This window comes from Geotrypetes seraphini, chromosome 1 (genome assembly GCF_902459505.1).
Source record: "Geotrypetes seraphini chromosome 1, aGeoSer1.1, whole genome shotgun sequence".
NCBI classification, from domain to species: Eukaryota; Metazoa; Chordata; class Amphibia; order Gymnophiona; family Dermophiidae; genus Geotrypetes; species Geotrypetes seraphini.
The window spans coordinates 504336425-504356597 of NC_047084.1; the positions used below are offsets into that span (position 1 = coordinate 504336425).

Sequence of the window (20173 nt, forward strand, 5' to 3'; positions counted from 1 at the left end):
GCCTGGTGTGCCGTACGGTGCAGACACTGATTAGGCCTCAGGCCGGGTCCCGCACGCGCTCCCATGAGACTCCCCCGGTCCCCGCTGCTGTTCAGTTTCGATCTTCTGCTCTGACGCAACCGGAAACAGGAAGTTGCAGCAGAGCAGAAGATTGAACACTGAGCAGCCGCGCATGCGCGGCTCTTTGGGAAAGCGTGCATGTCGCCGAAAAACAAAACCTACAAACTAAGGTGAGGCGAAGGGAGAGAGCTGGCTAAACAGTAGGATCGATTGGGCAGGCGAGTGGTGGCTGCGGGGACCGTGCGATCGCTCGTGTTCCCGGCTAAAATTGGAAGGAGGGAGTGAAAGGGAAAAGGATTCTGGGCCAAGGGGATGAAGACGGAAAGAAAAACCCACAGCAGGAAAGAAAGGGAAGGACAGGCAGGTGAGCCAGATGCTAGAAGCAGGGGGGGGTGGGGGAAGAAAGAGGGAAAAAAGCTAGATGGGGTTGAAAAGAAGAGACACACTGGTATGGAAGAGGAAGATAGGGGAAATCTGGACACAGGAAGGTAACAGAAAGAGGGGAAATTATGTGCATGGGGCATAGGGACAGAGACATAAAGGGGACATGCCATGGGGATGGTATATGGACACAAGGGGGGGGCAATGACAGATACATAGGGGAGATATTAGAAATGGAGAAAATAGGAGCACAGAAGCGAGATGGTTTGTGGGGATGGGACAGGGACCGAGCTCGCAGGCTCCAGTGGCTTGCACAAATTACATTGTAACGTGCCATGAAAATAAGAGGGAGGAAGGTAGATAGATAAGCCACGTGAGAGGAGCTGAAGGGTAGTAGAAAGGAACAGATGGTAAAGGAGGGAGGGAAGGGTGGTGGTGGAAAGGAATAGGACAGACATTGAAGGAGGGTGGAGAGGAACAGACCCCGAAGGGAAATGTGGAAGACAGAGTGGGAAGAAGACAGATACCAGACTATGGGGGAGCGGAGGGAAGAAGATGGGTGCTAGACCAGTTGGGGGGGGGGGTGAAGGGAGAGGCACAGTAACAGCAAATGGAAGACGTAGAGAGAAGACACACAGTGGATGGAAGGAATTGAATGAGAAGATGTGGAAAGCAGAAACCAGACAACAAAGGTAGAAAAAAAAATTATATTTATTTATTTATTTTTTGCTTTAGGATAAAATAGTATATTAGTTGTGTTGATAAAAATTTATAAACAAAGCCCTGCCAGCTGAATATCTCTTTCTCTAGTTCAGCAGCAGGAACTTTGATTTATAAGAAAGGAATAAGCTAAATATTACAGTACTAAGGCTTATATGGATGCAGCGGGGACGGTGACGGGGCGGTGAATGGGATGGCAGTGGCGGTGACGGGGCGGTGAAAGGGATGGCGGTGATGGTGACGGGGCGGTGAAGGGAACGGCTGTTGACGAAGAGCTACGTGTGTGTCTTTCTTCGATTCCAGCCAGAATATCAGCTTTGTGTTCAGCCAAACAGGCCCAGGTTTCGCACTGAATAAAGTATTTTATAATTTCTCACTATTCTGTTTACTTAATATTTCATAATAAAGTAATTATAAAATACTTTCTTTGTGTTTATTTGATTCCTATTCAAGAGAATTACTTTATATATAGTCAATATAGGCACAGAGTTAAATTTTTTAACATTTTCTAATGGTGGTGTGCCTCGTGATTTTTTTCATGAAACAAGTGTGCCTTTGCCCAAAAAAGGTTGAAAAATACTGGTCTAGGGGATGCTGGAGGTTGTTTGGGGGGCTCACCATGACCTATAAGGGAGCTGTAGTGAGGAGAAGACATGGCACCCTTTTTGTGAAGTTCACAGCAGTGCCCTGAAAGGTACCCCCCTATTTAGGTGCCATGTCTGGGTGTTCAGTCCATCACTTTGCAGACCTCTCCCACGTCCAACAGGGCTTGTTCTAGGCTTTTTTGACTTGGACGAAAAGTTGGACGAAAATGTGGCATAAAGATGGACAATTTAGCGGCTTGGATGATCAGATCGGCAGAACGTATAGTTAGACAATTTTTGAAAGGAAAAAAAATTTGAATGTATTTTTCGAAAATGTGTCCTATGCTGTTTTTTTACTTTGGACGACTTGCTACTTAGACGAAAACGGACTTAGACGTTCCTTTTGATTATGCCGCTCCACTTTTTTTTTTTTTTTTAAACGGACTAAAATGGCTACCACACCACCTTGATTATACAAATCATTGAAACTGTTCTGTGGACTGGGTTATGATGGGAAGTACCAACACAAATATTACATGTGGGAGGGATATTTTTTTTTCTCTGAAAACTGATGCAAAGTCTGTGGGTAAAAAGCATCAATAGCTGCACATGCGTGAATGATTTGAAAACTGTTCACTGTTTCTGTTACTCTAGGCTCTGCTTTGATCTTGTCCTGTGGCGTGGGGGAGACCAGGGGTGTTCTGCAACTGGTGATATGGCTATCTCTGTAAAGAAAGATGCCGCTAACCCAATAATTAGCATTGTTGGAGGCTCTGGAGAGACTCTGAGATGTAATCGTGGTCAGACACACAGTCAGAACTGCAAGGACAACAGAAGACGAAGGAGGAGAATGAAAACGGGAGTGCTTAAAATGGAAACAAGCACTAAGTCAAGCAATATGGCATACTCAAATGAGTCATCTGCCTGTTTAAAGATCTTCCAGCATTACATTTATGTTTTCTCTTGTGACGTACTGAACGATGCAGACACAGATTTCCAGTTGCTATGCACGGAGTAAACCTTAACTGCTCTTGCCCTCAAACGTTTTCTTCATATGTTTTATTTAATTATAATCTTTTTTTTTCTATCTTTTCCGTTGTCTGGCTATGTTAGGAGTCACTGTCCAGGAAAAGGATCTAGGGAGAAGATTCTCAAAGCTTTAATGTGGTCACTAAACCGGTTCCAGTATTTTAGCTGCGGATGATCAAAATGGCTTACTGTAGTCTTTTCCGAGCTTCCTAGCAGTCTCCGATTCTGCCATGCAAATGTATTATAATGAGGTCATTAATATTTAAATGAGCACTCCGGGCAATTCTCTATTATTGCCTAGTGATTCCCTAACCTCGCTGTCCTAAATTTCTGAGCAAAATTTTCCGGCAGTACCCGAGTACTGATTGGCTCAGGCATTGACAGAAAAGTAAGGCTTGACAGCTCAGACGTGCCAGAACATTTTGCAGTTCTAACTGTGTGTCTGACCACAATTACATCCATTAGCAAGCAATCCGCAGTAGCAGCAGAAGGACCTGCATTCAGCTCTAATTCCCTGAGAGACTCAGATATCAAATCAACTAAGTTTGCAGGTTAAAAAATCTCCTCACCACAGGATCCTCCCCAAGATCAGGAAGACCTTCTGGATCCTGGTCCTGGAAATTCTTGAGATCCTCTGCCTCAACAAGTCCGTGCCTTGGACTCTGACTTTGACTGCCCCCCCCCAACCAGGCCGAAACCAACGGCCGGAGACCACCACCGGACCAGCGCCGAAGCAAATAGGCAGAGGGATGAAGTCGACTCCAATCCCGATTACACATCCACAGAGCCACAAAGCATGTGCCCACCCACTAGCGAACGAACCTGGGGTGAGTTAGCTCTCAAGGGACAGATCCCTGAACCACAGAACAAAGGAGCAGGCTGCCCAGGGGAGCGTGCATCAGGCAGTCGAACCCCCTGGAAGCAGACTTCACAAAGGTTTGTGATCTCCCGCAGCCCAAGACGTCCCACACAGGAAACAATGAAGCACTGTGGCAAATGCTGCACAACCCCCCCCCCAAAAAAAAAAACCCACCCCATGAAAAAAATACGATATTAAAGAAAAATAAACATGAGCAGAAAAGACATGCTCCATTTGTCTGGCTTACAGGTTAAAACCGATTCTCTGGGAGGCAGTGCTGAAGACTCTGAATAGTTATGTCTCCCTATAAGCCTGTCTGGCGAGAATAGGTTCTAAACTGGCTTGTCCAGGAATAGAGTGGGATTATATGTTAAGGTGGTTCTGACATTGGGAGGGAGTATCCAGCAGGGGGAGTGGTAGTGTCCTGTAGTCTTCCTCACACAGGGGGTATAGTTTGGGTGTAGCAGAGGCAGATTTTATCAAATATGGAAGCACACATGAATACTTGCACAGTTTTCAAATGTACACCTTTTAAAGAGCAGATGTAAATTTCTGTCCTGATCTACCTATGACCTGCCTATTTCTGCACCCCCATTTTTGACTTGCATGTAAAATTTAGCACAGATCTCACACCTAAATTTACACATGTAACCTGTAATTGATTCTAATTAGCACTGATAATTGCTTCTTAAAATGCCAATTATCGGTGCTAATTAGCTTATTCAATTAAATCTCATACACCATTTGGGAACATGACCAAAATTGTATGCAGAAGTTTTGGCGCTTGTTATGGAATTAGGGGTGAATGTTTCTCTTCCCACGAAACAGAGGAATGGTTGTCTTGTCTCATGATGGCGTACTACATCGTCACTTCCTGAATTTGTCATAAAGGAAGCTTTGATTTCTGGTTCAGAACATGCATGTTCGTATATTACCAATGACATCTAATAAAGGTTGGCACCTTTGAGCCTTCATACTTAAAACAGTTTGGGAAGCCTGAATGCTGTGGTAATTCTCATCTGCCATAGAAAGCTAGTTTCCATGCCAATGCAGGCTCTCAGAGTTGCGCCTTTTATTGTGAATGCAGGATATAATTAGCTCTTCTGAAGCTGAGTGCAGGTTGTATAGCCTTGGCTTATCCTGATGCAGGATTACAAGCAGCTGCAATCGGGCCCTGATGCTCAAAACTAACCAGGCTTGCAACATTTCATTTAGACTGGTTAGTTTAGCCAGTTTAGATTGCGCATTATCATGTGTCTAATGTACAAAAAGTTTTGGCACTGCTTTTACCATTCACGGAAGCAGCGACCAAATATTATATTCAAACCAGCTTGTTAGTATTAAAATGTGTTTTAGATGAGACCAATATATTATGAACTAGTCTTTAAGCCCGTTACATTAACGGGTGCTAGAGTGGATATCTGTCTGTCTGGGGTTTTTTTTTTTTCTTTTTCTCTCTCCTTGGATGCTGCCTGTCTGTCTGTCATTTTTTCTGTCTGTGTCTCTCCCTATGTCCTTAGTGCCCTCAGTGCCTCCTTCCTATGTCCTTAGTGCCCCTTCCTATGTCCTTAGTGCTCCTAGTGCCTCATTCTCATGTCCTTAATACCCCTTCCTATGTCCTTAGTGCCCCCAGTACCTCCTTCTTGTGTCCATAATGCCCACAGTGCCTCCTTCCCATTTCCTTAATGCCCCCAGTGCCTCCGTACTATGTCCTTAGTGCCCCAGTGCCTCCGTACTGTGTCCTTAGTGCCCCCCAGTGCCTCCTTTCTATATCATTAGTGCCCCTAGTGCCTCCTTCCCGTGTCCCCATCACTATCTTCCAGACTTTGTGCACCCCCTCCATGCCAGCCTGTCTGCCTGCCACCCATCCTCCTGAGGCGCATATTTCCATTAAAAAAAACCACCCCCCTAAGCCTCCTTCCCATCCCTCTGAACAGCATATTTCCATTTAAATCCCCCCACCCCACCCCCCAAGCCAGCCTGCCTGCCTCCTTCCCATCAGAGCAGCCTATTTCAATTTAATCCCCCCCACCCCGAAGCCAGCCTTCCTGCCTCCTTCCCATGTTTCCATTTAACTCCTCCCCAAAACTCCCGTTGACTCTCCCAGCCGACTCTCCCACCGCTAGACAGCCGACAAACCTCCCGGCTCCAGCAGCATCTGAGGCACAGTAAACACGTTGCTTCGGGCCTTCTACTGCCCTAATTTCCTCTGCTGCGTCACTGGACTCAGGGAACACGGGGTAAGAGTGCGCATGCGACCTTAGCATTTTATTATTATAGATATTCCCTTAATCCACTCTCCAAAATATTGTGAATGTACCGCTGTAACCCATTCTGGACTCCTGGGGAGGATGGGTTATAAAACTAACTAACTAAATAGCAAATTCTCTCTGAATATTTATTTATTCAATTTTTTATACCGTTCTCCCAGCAGAGCTGAGAATGGTTCACATGAGTTTATTCAGGTACTCAAGCATTTTTCCCTGTCTGTCCTGGTGGGCTCACAATCTATCTAATGTACCTGAGGCATTGGGGGAATTAAGTGACTTGCCCAGGGTCACAAGGAGCAGCATGGGTTTGAACCCACAACCCCAGGGTGCTGAGGCTGTAGCTTTAACCACTTCGCCACAAGTTAACACAGAGGAAAAATCCTTCGGGACCTATTTCCATTCCCAGCCCATCCCCATGAGCTTTGTCCCTGTCCTGAAGATGAGGCCAGAGCTTGCAGGGATGGGACAGGGACAGAACTCATGGTGACAGGACAGGGACAAATCTACCTCCGAGGCTCAGAGAAACTGTATAGCAAAACCCCCTGCCCTAATGACTACAACCGAACAACAGCTCTGAACAGGCTTTAGAGTCAGTAGTGTGCAGAGGAGTCCCCTGGGAGTAGAGGGAGGGACTGGGGCAGCTGATCTTTGCTAATCTCAGGGGTCCCCCAATGATCTCTAGTTCCTGATGTGGGAGGTTTTTTTTAAATTCTATATTTTTACATGTTTGCTGTTTGACTTTCTGCCCAGAGACCATAGCGGTTTCTTTTTGACTAGGCATTTGTACAACAGGTACACCTATTGCACAGCTTTTGTGGGCATAACTAGACAAATTCCTTCCTCTTTAACTTCCAATGTTCAACAATAACAGCGCACAAATAATTTGCATTGTTGTCAGCGTTGAGCATTGTGTGATAATATTGGTTTGGGGTGTTCGGGCCAGTGTTCTAAGCATCTAGGTCTCAGTGTGGAAGCAAGCCATTTGCGGTGACTGCAGCTCTCCCTTCCACCCTTCTGCCTCTCCCAAATCAAATACCAAAGCACAGGCCAAATGCACATAAACCTATACTTAGTCATGTAACTAAGGTCGCCAACTGGTTTTATCTCATTCACTTTATAAGGGAGCCAGAACTACAAGTCCATGCATGCAGTGGGGTAAAACCAGGACTGGAATACCCTGTAGCCTGCTGGAAACCTTACATGTAAGGATCTAACTTATGTCTCTCACCTCACGACACTAGCAGTTGCTTTGTCATAATCTATGACAGCCTTTGCAGCCTTTGGTTATGTCAAAATAATATAAACCACATAGAATGGCATGAAGGTTTACTGTGTAGACATCAATTTGTTTGGCTATTAGTCATTTTGGCATGTCTACTCAGTCAACAGAAGGCAGGCCATTTTCTTTAGCACTTGTCTTCTTGATTACCAGAGGCGGCGTGTAACACCATTGCAGGGCAGTAGACAGATTTCAACCTAGTCAGACCCTCTATTTCCTGAATGCTGCATTTTTTAGATACCTGTCACCATGACTACTAGCAGAGGCTTCATTGTAAAGTAGCCATGGTGCTAAGAGCCAGTCAGATGGTCGAGCTGAAAGAATTGTTTCTAACATTTGTTTTTATAAATATGTAATTTTTAACCCTGTCACAAAGACCTGTGCCAGTTTGGCATTTTGGAGAGACAAAAAACAGGAGGGGGGTGGGTTAAAGGGCTCCACAGTAAAGTGCTGTTTAATAGGAGCAGTTTGCTAAAGCCTAAACATGCTTGGTAGAAGGCATAAATCCTGAAGCTAATCTGTAAGGACATCTGCTGCCCTATGGAAATTAAGAACTATCAAAAAATATTTTGATGCTACATCTTTTAGATTGTCGGTGCAGTCTTCTATTGTATCTAAACTTGATTACTGCAATATAATATATCTGGGAGCTAACAAAAAAAACAAACCCTGAAAAGGCTAACAATAATTCAAAACATGGCAGTTTGTCTGATTTATAGGCTGAAAAAAATATGATCATATTAGCCCATATTATCAGCAGCTACACTGGTTGCCTTTTGAATCCAGGGTGCTATTTAAATTTGCTTGTACAGTAGTACCTTGGATTAAGAGCATAATCCGTTCCAGGAGCATGCTCGTAATCCAAAATGTTCGTTTATCAAAGCAAGTTTCCCCATAGGAAATAATGGAAACTCGCTTTGATATGTTCCCACCCCCCACCCCCACAACCGGCATCGCTCCCCCCCCCCGCTCGCAAAGGCCCCCTCGCTCCAACCGGCACCCCCTCCACCCCACCCGAACAACTTAAACTTACCCCCCCCCCCAATCTGGCACTGGCACGCAGGCACAGATCGTGCCGGTGCCTAGATCTTCCGGCTTCTGCCTGCCTTGAGCATGCATCTGCGCATGCTCAAGGACTTCTAATTCTCCCTCTCGCCGAGAATCTCGGCGAGAGGGAGAATTAGAAGTCCTTGAGCATGCGCAGATGCATGTTCAAGGCAGGCAGAAGCCGAAAGATCTTCTAGGCACCGGCATGATCTGTGCCTGCGTGCCGGAGGGGGCGGGAGGTAAGTTTAAGTTGTGCGGGCGGGGGGGGGCCGGTTCGCCCAGGGGGGGGGGTGCCGGTTGGAGCGAGGGGGCCTTTGCGAGCGGGGGAAAGCGATGACGGTTATCGGGGGAGGGAGGGCTCGCAAATCAAGTCAACACTCGGTTTGCGAGTCAAAAGTTTCCTGAGTGTTTTGCTCATCTTGCAAAACACTCACAAACCGGGTTACTCGCAAACCGAGGTTTGACTGTATTTGCTTGAAAACATTGTCCAGCTTGGCTCCAGCTTACCCATCTTCACGGTTTGAACGATATGGGATAAAGAAAAGTCTGCTCGAAAAATCAATTTCTTTGTCTATCCTACACTAAAACATTGCCGCTATAAAAGATTTCTTGATAACACGTTTGCATTTTGGGCAGGCAAATTGAACAATTGGTTAAGTACAATAATTTCCCAGATTCAGTCTTATTACACTTTTTGAAAATCAATGAAAACGCATCTTTTTGAAAAATTTGTACATTAAACGTCAATTATATTCTGTAAGAATGTATTGTCACTGAACTGTTCAGTTTCTCTTGGATGTGAACCGCCTAGAACTAAATGGTATGGCGGAATATAGGAATAAAGTTTAGTATTATTATCAGTGTTTATTCCCCTTCTAAATGAGGAATAAATGTGCATCTTCTAGGCACTTCCTAATCCAACCCCAAACATACCCTCCCCCTTGCCATTTGCAAGCACTTGGATTTTTGATTTGCATATCCTAACTTTGCAAAACAGGAAACTAGACATTTATGCTAAATGAACATTTAAGTACCCGTTTATGAACATCTCATACTCAAATAGCCCTTCCAAAATGACCACCGTTATTTGTTGTGTTGTGAAAAAATTTCTCCTTTGTTTTACAAAGAAGGGGGTTTTGGATTGAGTCTACAATTGAGTCCCACATGGCAAATGCGATGCAGCCCATTCAATTCCTATTGGCTATGTCACATTTGCCGTGCTGGTACGCGCTACCACAGCTTTGTGAAAGGGGCCCAAAGCTAATTAATACAGAAGTAAAGGTTAGATTCTGAATGATCATCCATAAAACTACCAACTGTGTTTTGATTTTTTTTCCTCTGTCTTATCTATGAATTATTTATCTGGAATATTGCCTTTACTTCTGCATATGATTAACTGCAAACAGTAGCAAACTTAAAACTAGACATACAATGGGGTTTCCTCAGATTGCATCTATAGAAAAAAATGCCCAGTATATCTGGCCCTTATTTGGAAAGGTTGAAACCAAGAAATGCCCTCCAGTTTGAAAGGTTCACACACCCTTCTTCTGTTCCCCAATGCCACACTCATGCCCTACCTTCCCACCCCCATACCTTTTTAAATCTTTGCCAGTGCGAGCAGCTTCTCCAGCCTACTGCCGCGCTGGTATTAGCTTTCCCACCGATGTCACTTCCTGGCTCCGTGACCCAGAAGTGATTTCAGAGGGAGTGCAAGCAGCAGGCAAAGATTTTAAAGAAGTATGGGGGGGGGAGGGTGGCGGCAAAGGAGGGTGCGAGTGTGGCCTGGGGGTGGGAGGCAGAGAGGTGCCAGCACCTCCACAAAGGTGGTGCCCGGGGTGCTCAGTTCCCTGCCCCTCCCCTTACTATGGCACTGCATAATACTACAGAGAAAAATCTGAATCAACAACACGCCTTGGCATTTATTTGACACGCAGGAAAATAAAAGGAAAGATGTCACCATGAGCAAAATAGTGGTATAAATGATTGAAATGCATTCTGTAGTACCACTCACCCTATAGTAATCTGTGCTGTACACATCTCTTGACATCCCAAAATCCCCGATCTTCACCAGCAAATTCTCCCCCACCAAACAGTTTCTGGTGGCCAGATCACGGTGGACGAAATGCTGGGATGCCAGGTATACCATCCCAGCTGCAATCTGCTGGGCGATGTGTAGCATCTGGGACTGGGTCAGCTCTGCAGGGCGGTTGCCTTCTGCCATCAGTACCGCATCTGGTCCATGCGCTCTGCATTTAACAGAAAATTAGGTAAAGCAGGGAGCAGTCCATCACCAGTTGACAGATAAAAGGGATATGATTTTGACAAGGGTTCCCCTTCCTTATCCTCTCTCTCCTTTGATATTACTGCTGCAGGAAAAGTTACGGAGAAACAATTAGAGGATTGAAAGACAACAGCAAAAATCACTTATGTCAGCTTTTCAAAGTGTATTTTAATGATGTAAGCGAGAGATCAAGGACTCATGTTTTATCATTTTCAGGACCTACCCTAAGGCGATGTCACTTAAAAAGAAACTAACAGCTGTGCTGAATTGTGCAGTGGTTTTGCGATAGGAGCAATTGCCCAGTGTCAGGCCTGCACAATTGTAATGTGCAATACTGACATAAATCCAGTTTGGGGGGAATGGACAGAGCCAACAGAGTGACAGATGATTAAAAAGACTTCTGTCAGCAACTGCAATCCTAACCCCAAGTTTAGTCTGAATGCTTACCAGAACATAAGAACATAAGTAGTCGCCTCCGCCGGGGCAGACCAGAGGTCCATCCCGCCCAGCGGTCCGCTCACGCGGCGGCCCATCAGGCATATTGCCTGAGCAGCGGTCCCTGACTAATTTTATACCTACCTCTACACTTATCTCTAAACCTTCCACTACTCTTATCTGTACCCCTCAATCCCTTTGTCCTCCAGGAACCTATCCAGGTCTTCCTTGAAACCCTGTACTGTGCTATTTCCTATCACGGCCTCCGGAAGGGTGTTCCATGTGTCCACCACCCTCTGTGTGAAAAAGAATTTCCTTGCATTTGTTCTAAACCTGTCCCCCTTCAATTTCATCGAGTGACCCCTTGTTCTTGTGGTTTCTTTCAAATTGAAAAATCTGTCCTTGTCAACCTTTTCGATGCCCCTCAGGATCTTGAAGGTCTCTATCATATCTCCTCTGAGTCTCCGCTTTTCCAGGGAGAACAGCCCCAGCTTCTTCAGTCTGTCAGTGTATGTAAAGTTTTCCATACCCTTAATCAGTTTAGTTGCTCTTCTCTGGACTCTCTCAAGCATTGCCATGTCCTTTTTGAGGTACGGTGACCAGTACTGTACACAGCATTCCAGATGCGGGCGCACCATAGCCCGGTACAGTGGCAGGATGACTTCCTTCGTTCTGGTCGAGATACCCTTCTTAATGATACCTAACATTTGGTTTGCTTTCCTCGAGGCTGTGGTGCATTGTGCCGACGCCTTCAATGTTGTGTCTACCATCACTCCCAGGTCTCTTTCCAGCTTACTGACCCCTAGCATTGATCCCCCCATTTTGTAAGTGAACATCGGGTTCCTTCTCCCTATATGCATGACCTTGCATTTCCCCACGTTGAAGCTCATTTGCCACTTTTTCGCCCATTCTTCCAGTGTCGTAAGATCCCTTTGGAGATCCTCGCAATCTGCCGTGGTTTCAACCTTGCTGAATAGTTTGGTGTCATCTGCGAATTTGATGTCCTCACATTTTGTTCCCGCCTCCAGGTCGTCAATAAATATGTTAAACATGGAGTAGAGGAGTAACCTCATGGGTAGTATCATGACCTCCTAACCTGAGGAACTGCTCTCTGTGACCCTGGACAAGACACTTAATCCTTCATTACCCCAAGTGCAAAATAAGTATTCGTACATAATAATATTTAAACTGCTTTGATTATAACTATAGAAAGGCAATATATATCAGCTCCCGTACTCTTCCTCAAAGATAGAGGTTGAGTTGAGATTACTACTACTACTATTAATTATTTCTAGACCCTACCAGACTAGGGTTACCATAGGCTCAGAAAAAGGAGGACAAATTGAGACATCCGGGTTTTAATTCCATTGCTTTCACCGGAAGTAAAACCCAGATGTCTCAATCCATCCTCCTTTTTCTGGAGCCATATGGTAACCTTAAACCAGATGTATACAATGCTGTACAGAGCCACAAAGGAGACAGTCCCTGCTCAAAAGAGCTTTCAGTCTACAGTATTTATCATACTATAACAAATTCACTGAACCAGTTAAAAATGGACAAATTCCTTAACACTGGGAATTTTGTCATTTTTCTCTCAAAAAGTTTGTATTATCACTGGCAATTAACCCGGAATACCCTATAAAGGGCAAATACCATCACAAACTATAATGAGCAATCTGCTCGTTTTATTTTCCTCATAATGTTGGGGTTTGTTTTTATATGCAAATCAAACCATATAATCCAGTGGTTTCCAACCCTGTCCTGGAGGACCACCAGGCCAATCGGGTTTTCAGGCTAGCCCTAATGAATAAGCATGAGAGAGATTTGCATAAAATGGAAGTGACAAGCATGCAAATCTGCTCCATGCATATTCATTAGGGCTAGCCTGAAAACCTGAATGGCCTGGGGGGTCCTCCAGGACAGGGTTGGGAACCACTGATTATAATCAGTCTAGCTCAGGGGTTCTCAACCCAGTCCTCAGGACACACCTAGCCAGTCAGGTTTTCAGGATACCCACAATGAATATGCAGGAGATAGATTTGCATACAATGGTGGTAGTTCATAGAAAATTATCTCATGCATAGTTACTTCCTACCTTTTTTTTTTTTTTTAAAGCTACATACAAGGGTTCTTCAAAAAGTTTACACACTTTCATGTTCTTGCGGGAAATGGTTAGGGTGGGAGAAGTGGTAAGATGGCATATCATAGAATATCATGTGACTAGTCAGTGGGGTAGTGAGCGTGACAGTCGCCTGAGGCAGCGGTGCTTCTCCCCCTGTCACCCACCACTCGCAGCAGGGAGTGGAGTGGAGGGGTGGAGAGGAGGAGGCATGTGCATGACTTCATCGCACGGCATCGGCGCATGCGCAGACTTCCTCCCTGCCCGATAAGAACAAGCGGCAGGGGGTGGGGCTAGAGTGGGACGGGGGGGGGCGGGATTAGGGCGTTACAGGGCAGGGATGGGCAGAACTGGGCGCCTGGAGGGCGGGTGTAGAGGTCTGGCAACCCTAGCCCTGCCTAAAGTAGGAGAGACTCTGGCCAACTTGTTGAGCGGACTGGATGAACAGTGAGGGTCCTTGTCATCAAATCATACTATCTGTGTAGTCAGCCCATGCTAACAGGCTATCTCATATTGCATTAAAGCATTCTTTTTTTTTTTTTTTGCTACTTCAGCTTGTCTGCGGTGTTCTTTGCTCACATGTTTAAAGACAATAGACTGTTTTCAGTCCAATTCTTTATATGCGAGTTTGCAAACCATTGGACCCCTGAGGAAGGCGTGTTCGCCGAAACACAGACCGTGTAGGGTCCAGTTGGATTTTTATGAAAGTATTTTTTATCATTGTACTTTAATTGAATTTTCACGGTTTTATATGTTAATTGAATTTTCATGGTTTTATAAGTCAGTGTTTAATAAATTATCTCCAGAACATCTGTATCCACAGTTTTTATTTTTATCGGTGGATTGTTTTCACTGTGGATCATTGGGTCTCCCCATTTTTTTTTGTTGTCCTCCAAAAATGCCACATTAGATTTGGGCTTAACATGTGGGGATAGTTCCCCATTAGGGTGCATGGAGCTTAGATTTTACTGTACTTTACTAAAAGAGCCCCTAAATTAGGTTTTATCTAGCAGTATCCAAATCCAGGCTAAAAGCCCACTTTTTTGAAGCTGCTTTCAACTCTTAACTCCCACTCACTGTCAGTTACCTTTACCCATCGTATCATTTCTTCTGCTAGAAACTCCCCAACCCTGAGATGTCCTCTCTGTCTGTCCAAATTAAATTGTAAGCTCTGCTGAGCAGGGACCGTCTATTGAATGTTAAATGTTCACCGCTGCATATGCCTTTCAGCGCTTTAGAAATTATAAATAGTAGTAGTATTTTAAGCATATGTGAAATAACTGACTGGAAAAACAGAATCTCCATAAACATAAATGAAAACAACAAAGTGCTTAAAACAATCACTTCGCCTGTCACTAGGGTTTTTATATCACTGTTTATGAGAAGTTAGTTTCTACTGAAATAAGGTAAATACAAAGGGCAGTAGAATGACCAATGAAATCTGAGTTTAATCAACATGGGACTGATATTCAACAAGAGAAGCTCCTGTCCACTTAAACTCTACTCGGCAGGCTATCCCTAGATATTCAGTGGCACTGAACTGCCCAATGCCACTGAATATCCCCTCTGAGTGCAACAGCCATGTGTGCCAGGTGAAGCCATCTTCAGCATCATTGCCCACATAGCTAAGCAGGCAGACAGGACTTATTCATGAGTAGCTGTGCTTTCACTATATTGTAGAAATGTTCGCCTTTCTTCTGTTTATACTCCTTATTTCCCCAATTTGTCTGATTTCGGAATTACAGCAGTTTCCACCTTAGCATTATGTGTCCCAAATGATTTTACCTTACTGAATCACGAAATCAACTTGAACTTTCCAGATCGTGTTCAGTTTCTGAAATATAGACAGATGCTGTAACAAGCATTAGCTTATCATGACTTGTGAAATGCTAGATAAATGTTCCTTGGTTGTCCTTGGGTGGCACTGCAGGCTAAGGAATGCAGGCATGTCACAGACCATGTAGAACTAATTTCTCATTCACAACTCCACCAATTATGAAAAAATCTGAGAAACGAGAAGGAACAAAAGCTCAGGATGGGTGCAAGGACCTCATTGTTGCACATGAAGAATTAAACTGTTGCAAAAATTATTTTGCCAGTTTGGTTCAAGATGACATGCATGCAGGAAGATTTCACTATGCTTAAAAGATGCAAGGATTGATTCCTGCTGCCATTGAGGTTCTCTTTGATGCATATAAGAAACAAGACAAAGCAGAACGTTTGCATTTAAGCATCCATGGGGGGAATAAAGGCTTAAACTATGAAGGAATAAATCAAGTGTAAAAATAAGAGGAATGTCCCATGCTTTCTTTTGCCCCTTCCAATCATTCCCTTAAGGCAGGGCTACTCAGTTCTGATCCTCAAGGTCCACAGGCAGGCTAGGTTTTCAGTATATCCATAATGAATATGCATGGAAGAGATCTGGCAAGATTCAAAAAAAAAATAAAATAAAATAAAATAAAAATAGATTTTATGCTGCTTATCCTAAGATTAAGCAGTGGATTTTCTCAAGTCCATCTTAACGATGGCTTATGGACTTTTATTTTAGGAAATTATCCAAACCTTTTTTAAACCTTGCTTAGCCAACTGCTTTCAACTTATTCTTTGGCAACAAATTCCAGAGTTTAATGACACGTTGAGTGAAGAAATATTTTCTTCCGTTTGTTTTACATTTAAAACTTTGTAGCTTCATTGTATGCCATCTAGTCCTGGTAAGTTTGGAAAGAGTAAACAAGTAATTCACGTCTACCCATTCCATTCCACCCAGCATTTTATGACCTCTGCCATATCCCCTGAGCGGTCTCTTCTTGAGTGAGTAAGTTTATTTGTAAGTCCACTGATGTGACATCAATTCAGTCTTTGACACATGTGAAAACACAAGCAATACAGATGAAAAAAAACCTGCATCTGATGAACTGGTGGAGTTGAACTTTCTTCTCTTATACATTTTCATTGGTGCTTGTGTTCACTTGGTTTTCAAGCTTTGAGCAGCCAATGAAAAGCTGCCTCCATTTCACCCTGTCCAAGGTCATGCCCTTCCAACTATTGAGTTTTAATTGCCTAAAGGTATTCTTTAATCTATCGTGTATTCTATCAGAGTGATCTTTGCCCATTTTTCAGTTAATGTAAATTTGGGAATTCTGGTGGCTTTCAACCTGTTGACTGAACTTTCACCTCATCCTCTCCACATGGGAAATCTAGCACTTTTTGAGGATTCTGTTGGAGATCCTATCTTATTAACAAAACAAGGTGGGATGTTCCAATAGGGGTGTTTATTACCAGTAACAAAAACATTCAGCGATTCAATGCTGCATATGTTTCGGTACTCAGGGTACCTTCCTCAGGAGTCTTGAAATTTGTTGTTTAAGAACCAAACGGTTATGGTTTTGTTGGTTTTTTAAAAAAAATTATTTATAAAGTTTTTCAACTACAATTGTGCAACAAATGATTCACAAATATGGATACTTAAAAACAAGCACAATGGAACGGATATGTTTTAAAGGTACGTTTTGAAAAAAAAAAAAAAAAAAAAACAACCCACAACAAACATTACCTCTCTTAAAAAGAAAAATTAGACTGGCTCTCAGTAAACCAGTGCAGTTAAATTCTCTGGTTCACTGTTGCAGAGGGCTTCACCAAGTCTGATCCTTAGCAGGAAATCAAAATGTACCTTTAAAATACAACTATTTGGTTCTTAATAAAACATATTTCAAGACTCCCGAGGAAGGTACCCTGAATACCGAAACACATGCAGCATTGAGTCGCTGAATGTTTTTATGTTACTGGTAATAAACACCCCTACTGGAACATCTCAACCTTCCCACCTTGTTTTGTTAATAAGATAGGATCTCCAACAGAAGAATCTTCAAAAAGTGTTAATTTCCCATGTGGAGAGGATGAGGTGAAAGTTCAGTCAACAGGTTGAAGAAGAAGGACATGGGTTCAGTCAACAGGTTGAAGAAGAAGGACATGGTACTACTCGAAAGGGTCCAGAGAAGAGCGACTAAAATGGTTAAGGGGCTGGAGGAGTTGCCGTGCAGTGAGAGATTAGAGAAACTGGGCCTCTTCTCCCTTGAAAAGAGGACACTGAGAGGGGACCTGATCAAAACATTCAAAATACTGAAGGGAATAGACTTAGCAGATGAAGACAGATTGTTCACCCTCTCCAAGGTAGGGAGAACGAGAGGGCACTCTCTAAAGTTGAAAAGGGATAGATTCCATACAAACGTAAGGAAGTTCTTCTTCACCCAGAGTGGTAGAAAACTGGAATGCTCTTCCAGAGGCTGTTATAGGGGAAAAAACCCTCCAGGGACTCAAGACCAAGTTGGACAAGTCCCTGCTAAACTGGAACGTACGCAGGTGAGGCTGGACTCATTTAGAGCCCTGTTCTTTGACCTGGGGGCTGCCGCATGAGCGGACTGCTGGGCATGATGGACCACTGGTCTTATCCAGCAGTGGCAATTCTTATATTCTTATGTAAGGTATCCTGAATACCGAAACACATGCAGCATTGAGTCGCTGAATGTTTTTATGCTACTGACAATAAAGGCCCCTACTGGAACATCCTTTTTATATCTTTTTGAAGGTGCAGCCTCTAGAATTGTACACAATATTCTAAATGAGGTCTCACCAAAGTCTTAAACAGGGGAATCAATACCTCCCTTTTCCTACTGGCCATACTTCACCCTATGCTTTCGCCGTCACCTTTTCAACCTGTTTGGCCACTTTAAGATTATCACATACAATCACACCCAAGTCCTACTCTTCTGTCATGCACATAAGTTCTTCACCCCCTAAACTGTACCGTTCCCTCGGGTTTTTGCAGCCCAAATGCATGACCTTGCATTTCTTAGCATTAAATTTAGCTGCCAAATTTCAGTTTCTTGATCATATGTCTCTTTAGCTATACTGTAAATGACAATATTATTAAGACTTAGCCAAAAGGAAAGATTTATAAACTATAAAGAGTTTTACCTCATGCAAAATTGTCATTTCTTTAATAAAATCCTCTGAATCCAAAACACTGTGGGGTTGGTCTATGTCACAAAGATAGACCTAACACCTCCGAATCCAAAACACTGCAGCCAGTAACGGAAGTTGCAAGACAGTACGTGGCACTCATTTCACAGTAAGTTTATACTTCTACTATTTTCCTGTTTAAATTCCCTTGCTGGGTGTTTTTAAAAAAATTTGTGTTTTAAATTCACTGCACCTTAGCCAGTGGGACTTTATACTGTTGCAGCCTAAATTTTGGAGGCTTTTTGTGTAATGTGAATCTTATGTTTCAGTTTTCACACATTTTCATATTCCTGTAGAGCTACGGTTTTTTTTCAATTATTTTACATTTGGCAGCGATATAACGTAGTGTCGGCCTTTGATTTTAATCATCTACACTTTAGGATTTTTTCCACATGTATGTTTATTTCGTTTACATTTTTATTTCATCGAGTCAGTGTTTGGACCAGAACAGTGCACTCAGAGATTTAGCCCATTGCTTTATACTCATATGGCTATTTTCTCCATTGTGAGCAATTATACTGGTCTATTATCATGCTAGTGACATTAAAATTAGATGTGAAGAATATGCAATATGTAAATAGCTGCCATCGTGTTTGGGTGTATTCTTCTTTCTTTTGGTTTGAAGACTCTTTCTCTTTTTTGGTTGGAGACATCTCACAATCGGGCGATCACAGATACATTTATATGTTTTTATGTCTCAGATTAATTGTTTAGATACCCATATGATTATCTGATTCTTTGTTTGAAGTCTTTTTATGCTCATATTTTTAGGATCTACTGTCTTTTGATTTGTATAGAGATTTATACATACATATACATTTTTGATACATTTGTTATATTTATGTAACTTTGATTGCACATTGGTGGTATATTAATGGTTTTTTAATGTTTTCCTTTTGTGTTGTATTATTATGTTTTAAGGACCCCTGAGGAAAGGGTTGCACTATGGAAATTAAAGACCATCAAAAAATACTTTGACCCATTATCATTCAGACTACTGGTGCAGTCACTGGTACTATCTACAATGGACTACTGCAATATCATTTATGTGGGTATACCGAAAAAAAAGTGAGAAAACGAAGAATTGTTCAGAACACAGCTGTCCGCTTGATATTTGGACTGGAAAAAAAGCGACTATATTAACCCCTACTACAGACTGCTGCACTGACTGCCAGTAGAGGCACGAATAATATTCAAGTTATCTTGTGTATGTTTCAAGCTGGTTTGGGGACTAGCTCCTACATACCTACTACCCCATTTTGTACTATATAGTCACATAAGACTAACTAGAAACTGCAACCTATTTGAATACCCAAGCATTACTGGCTGTAAATACAAAATCTTTCTGGATAGGACTTTAACGTACCAAGCATGCAAACATCAAGATTGGCTAGACAACTACATTAATGGAGCTAGACTGACCTACGACACTTTTCAGGAAAGTCATTAAAACTGAATTATTTGATAGATTTATCACCTAAAAAGTATCCACACCAAACATCAAAACCAATTCTATTACTACTAATATGGCCACCCTTGCATATAATGTTATAAATTTAATCAACTGTACATTGTAATTCGCTGTATATTGTAGTCTAAGTATTTTTAAGAATCTGCATATTATAACTCTCTGCTTTTCTGCAAATTGTAATTCGCTGATTGTCCAGCTCTCTTCAATGTGAACTTAGAAGTCTCAGGACTATGGCGGTATAGAAGAGTAAAGTTATTATTAAAGCCAAAACATAGCCCGTGTAGGGTCTGGTCATTGTCCATGCAGTACCATTTCTATATTGTTGTGATTGATTTTAATTGTTTTACATACCAATAAATTTTGTGATTTTAAACTCTTAGAAAGTTTCTTTTCTTCGGCATTTCTTTAATAAGACATTAACTATTTTTTATGAGGCCCTCCAAGTACCTACAAATCCAAAATGTGGCCCTGCAAAGGGTTTGAGTTTGAAACCATCGTTCTAGAGCTAATAAATTACTTTGGAACACTTATAGCTAAAGTTAGTCTATATGAATTAAATCCACATATAGCCTTATGGGCCATACAGACTATTTTAAATTTAATTCTCTTTTTTGCTGGC

At 42.7% G+C, this 20173-nt stretch overlaps 1 protein-coding gene across 5 annotated transcripts in view; it reads right to left on the reverse strand.

The window, feature by feature from the left end:
• The window catches only part of NTRK2 (neurotrophic receptor tyrosine kinase 2), a 546312-nt gene that overhangs the window by 59325 nt on the left and 466814 nt on the right, over positions 1–20173 (reverse strand). For all 5 annotated transcript variants that reach the window (XM_033927854.1, XM_033927863.1, XM_033927846.1 and 2 more), the window contains one exon: positions 10241–10475. In XM_033927854.1, the coding sequence (XP_033783745.1) occupies positions 10241–10475 (235 nt within the window). The remainder of the gene's footprint in view (positions 1–10240; positions 10476–20173) is intronic.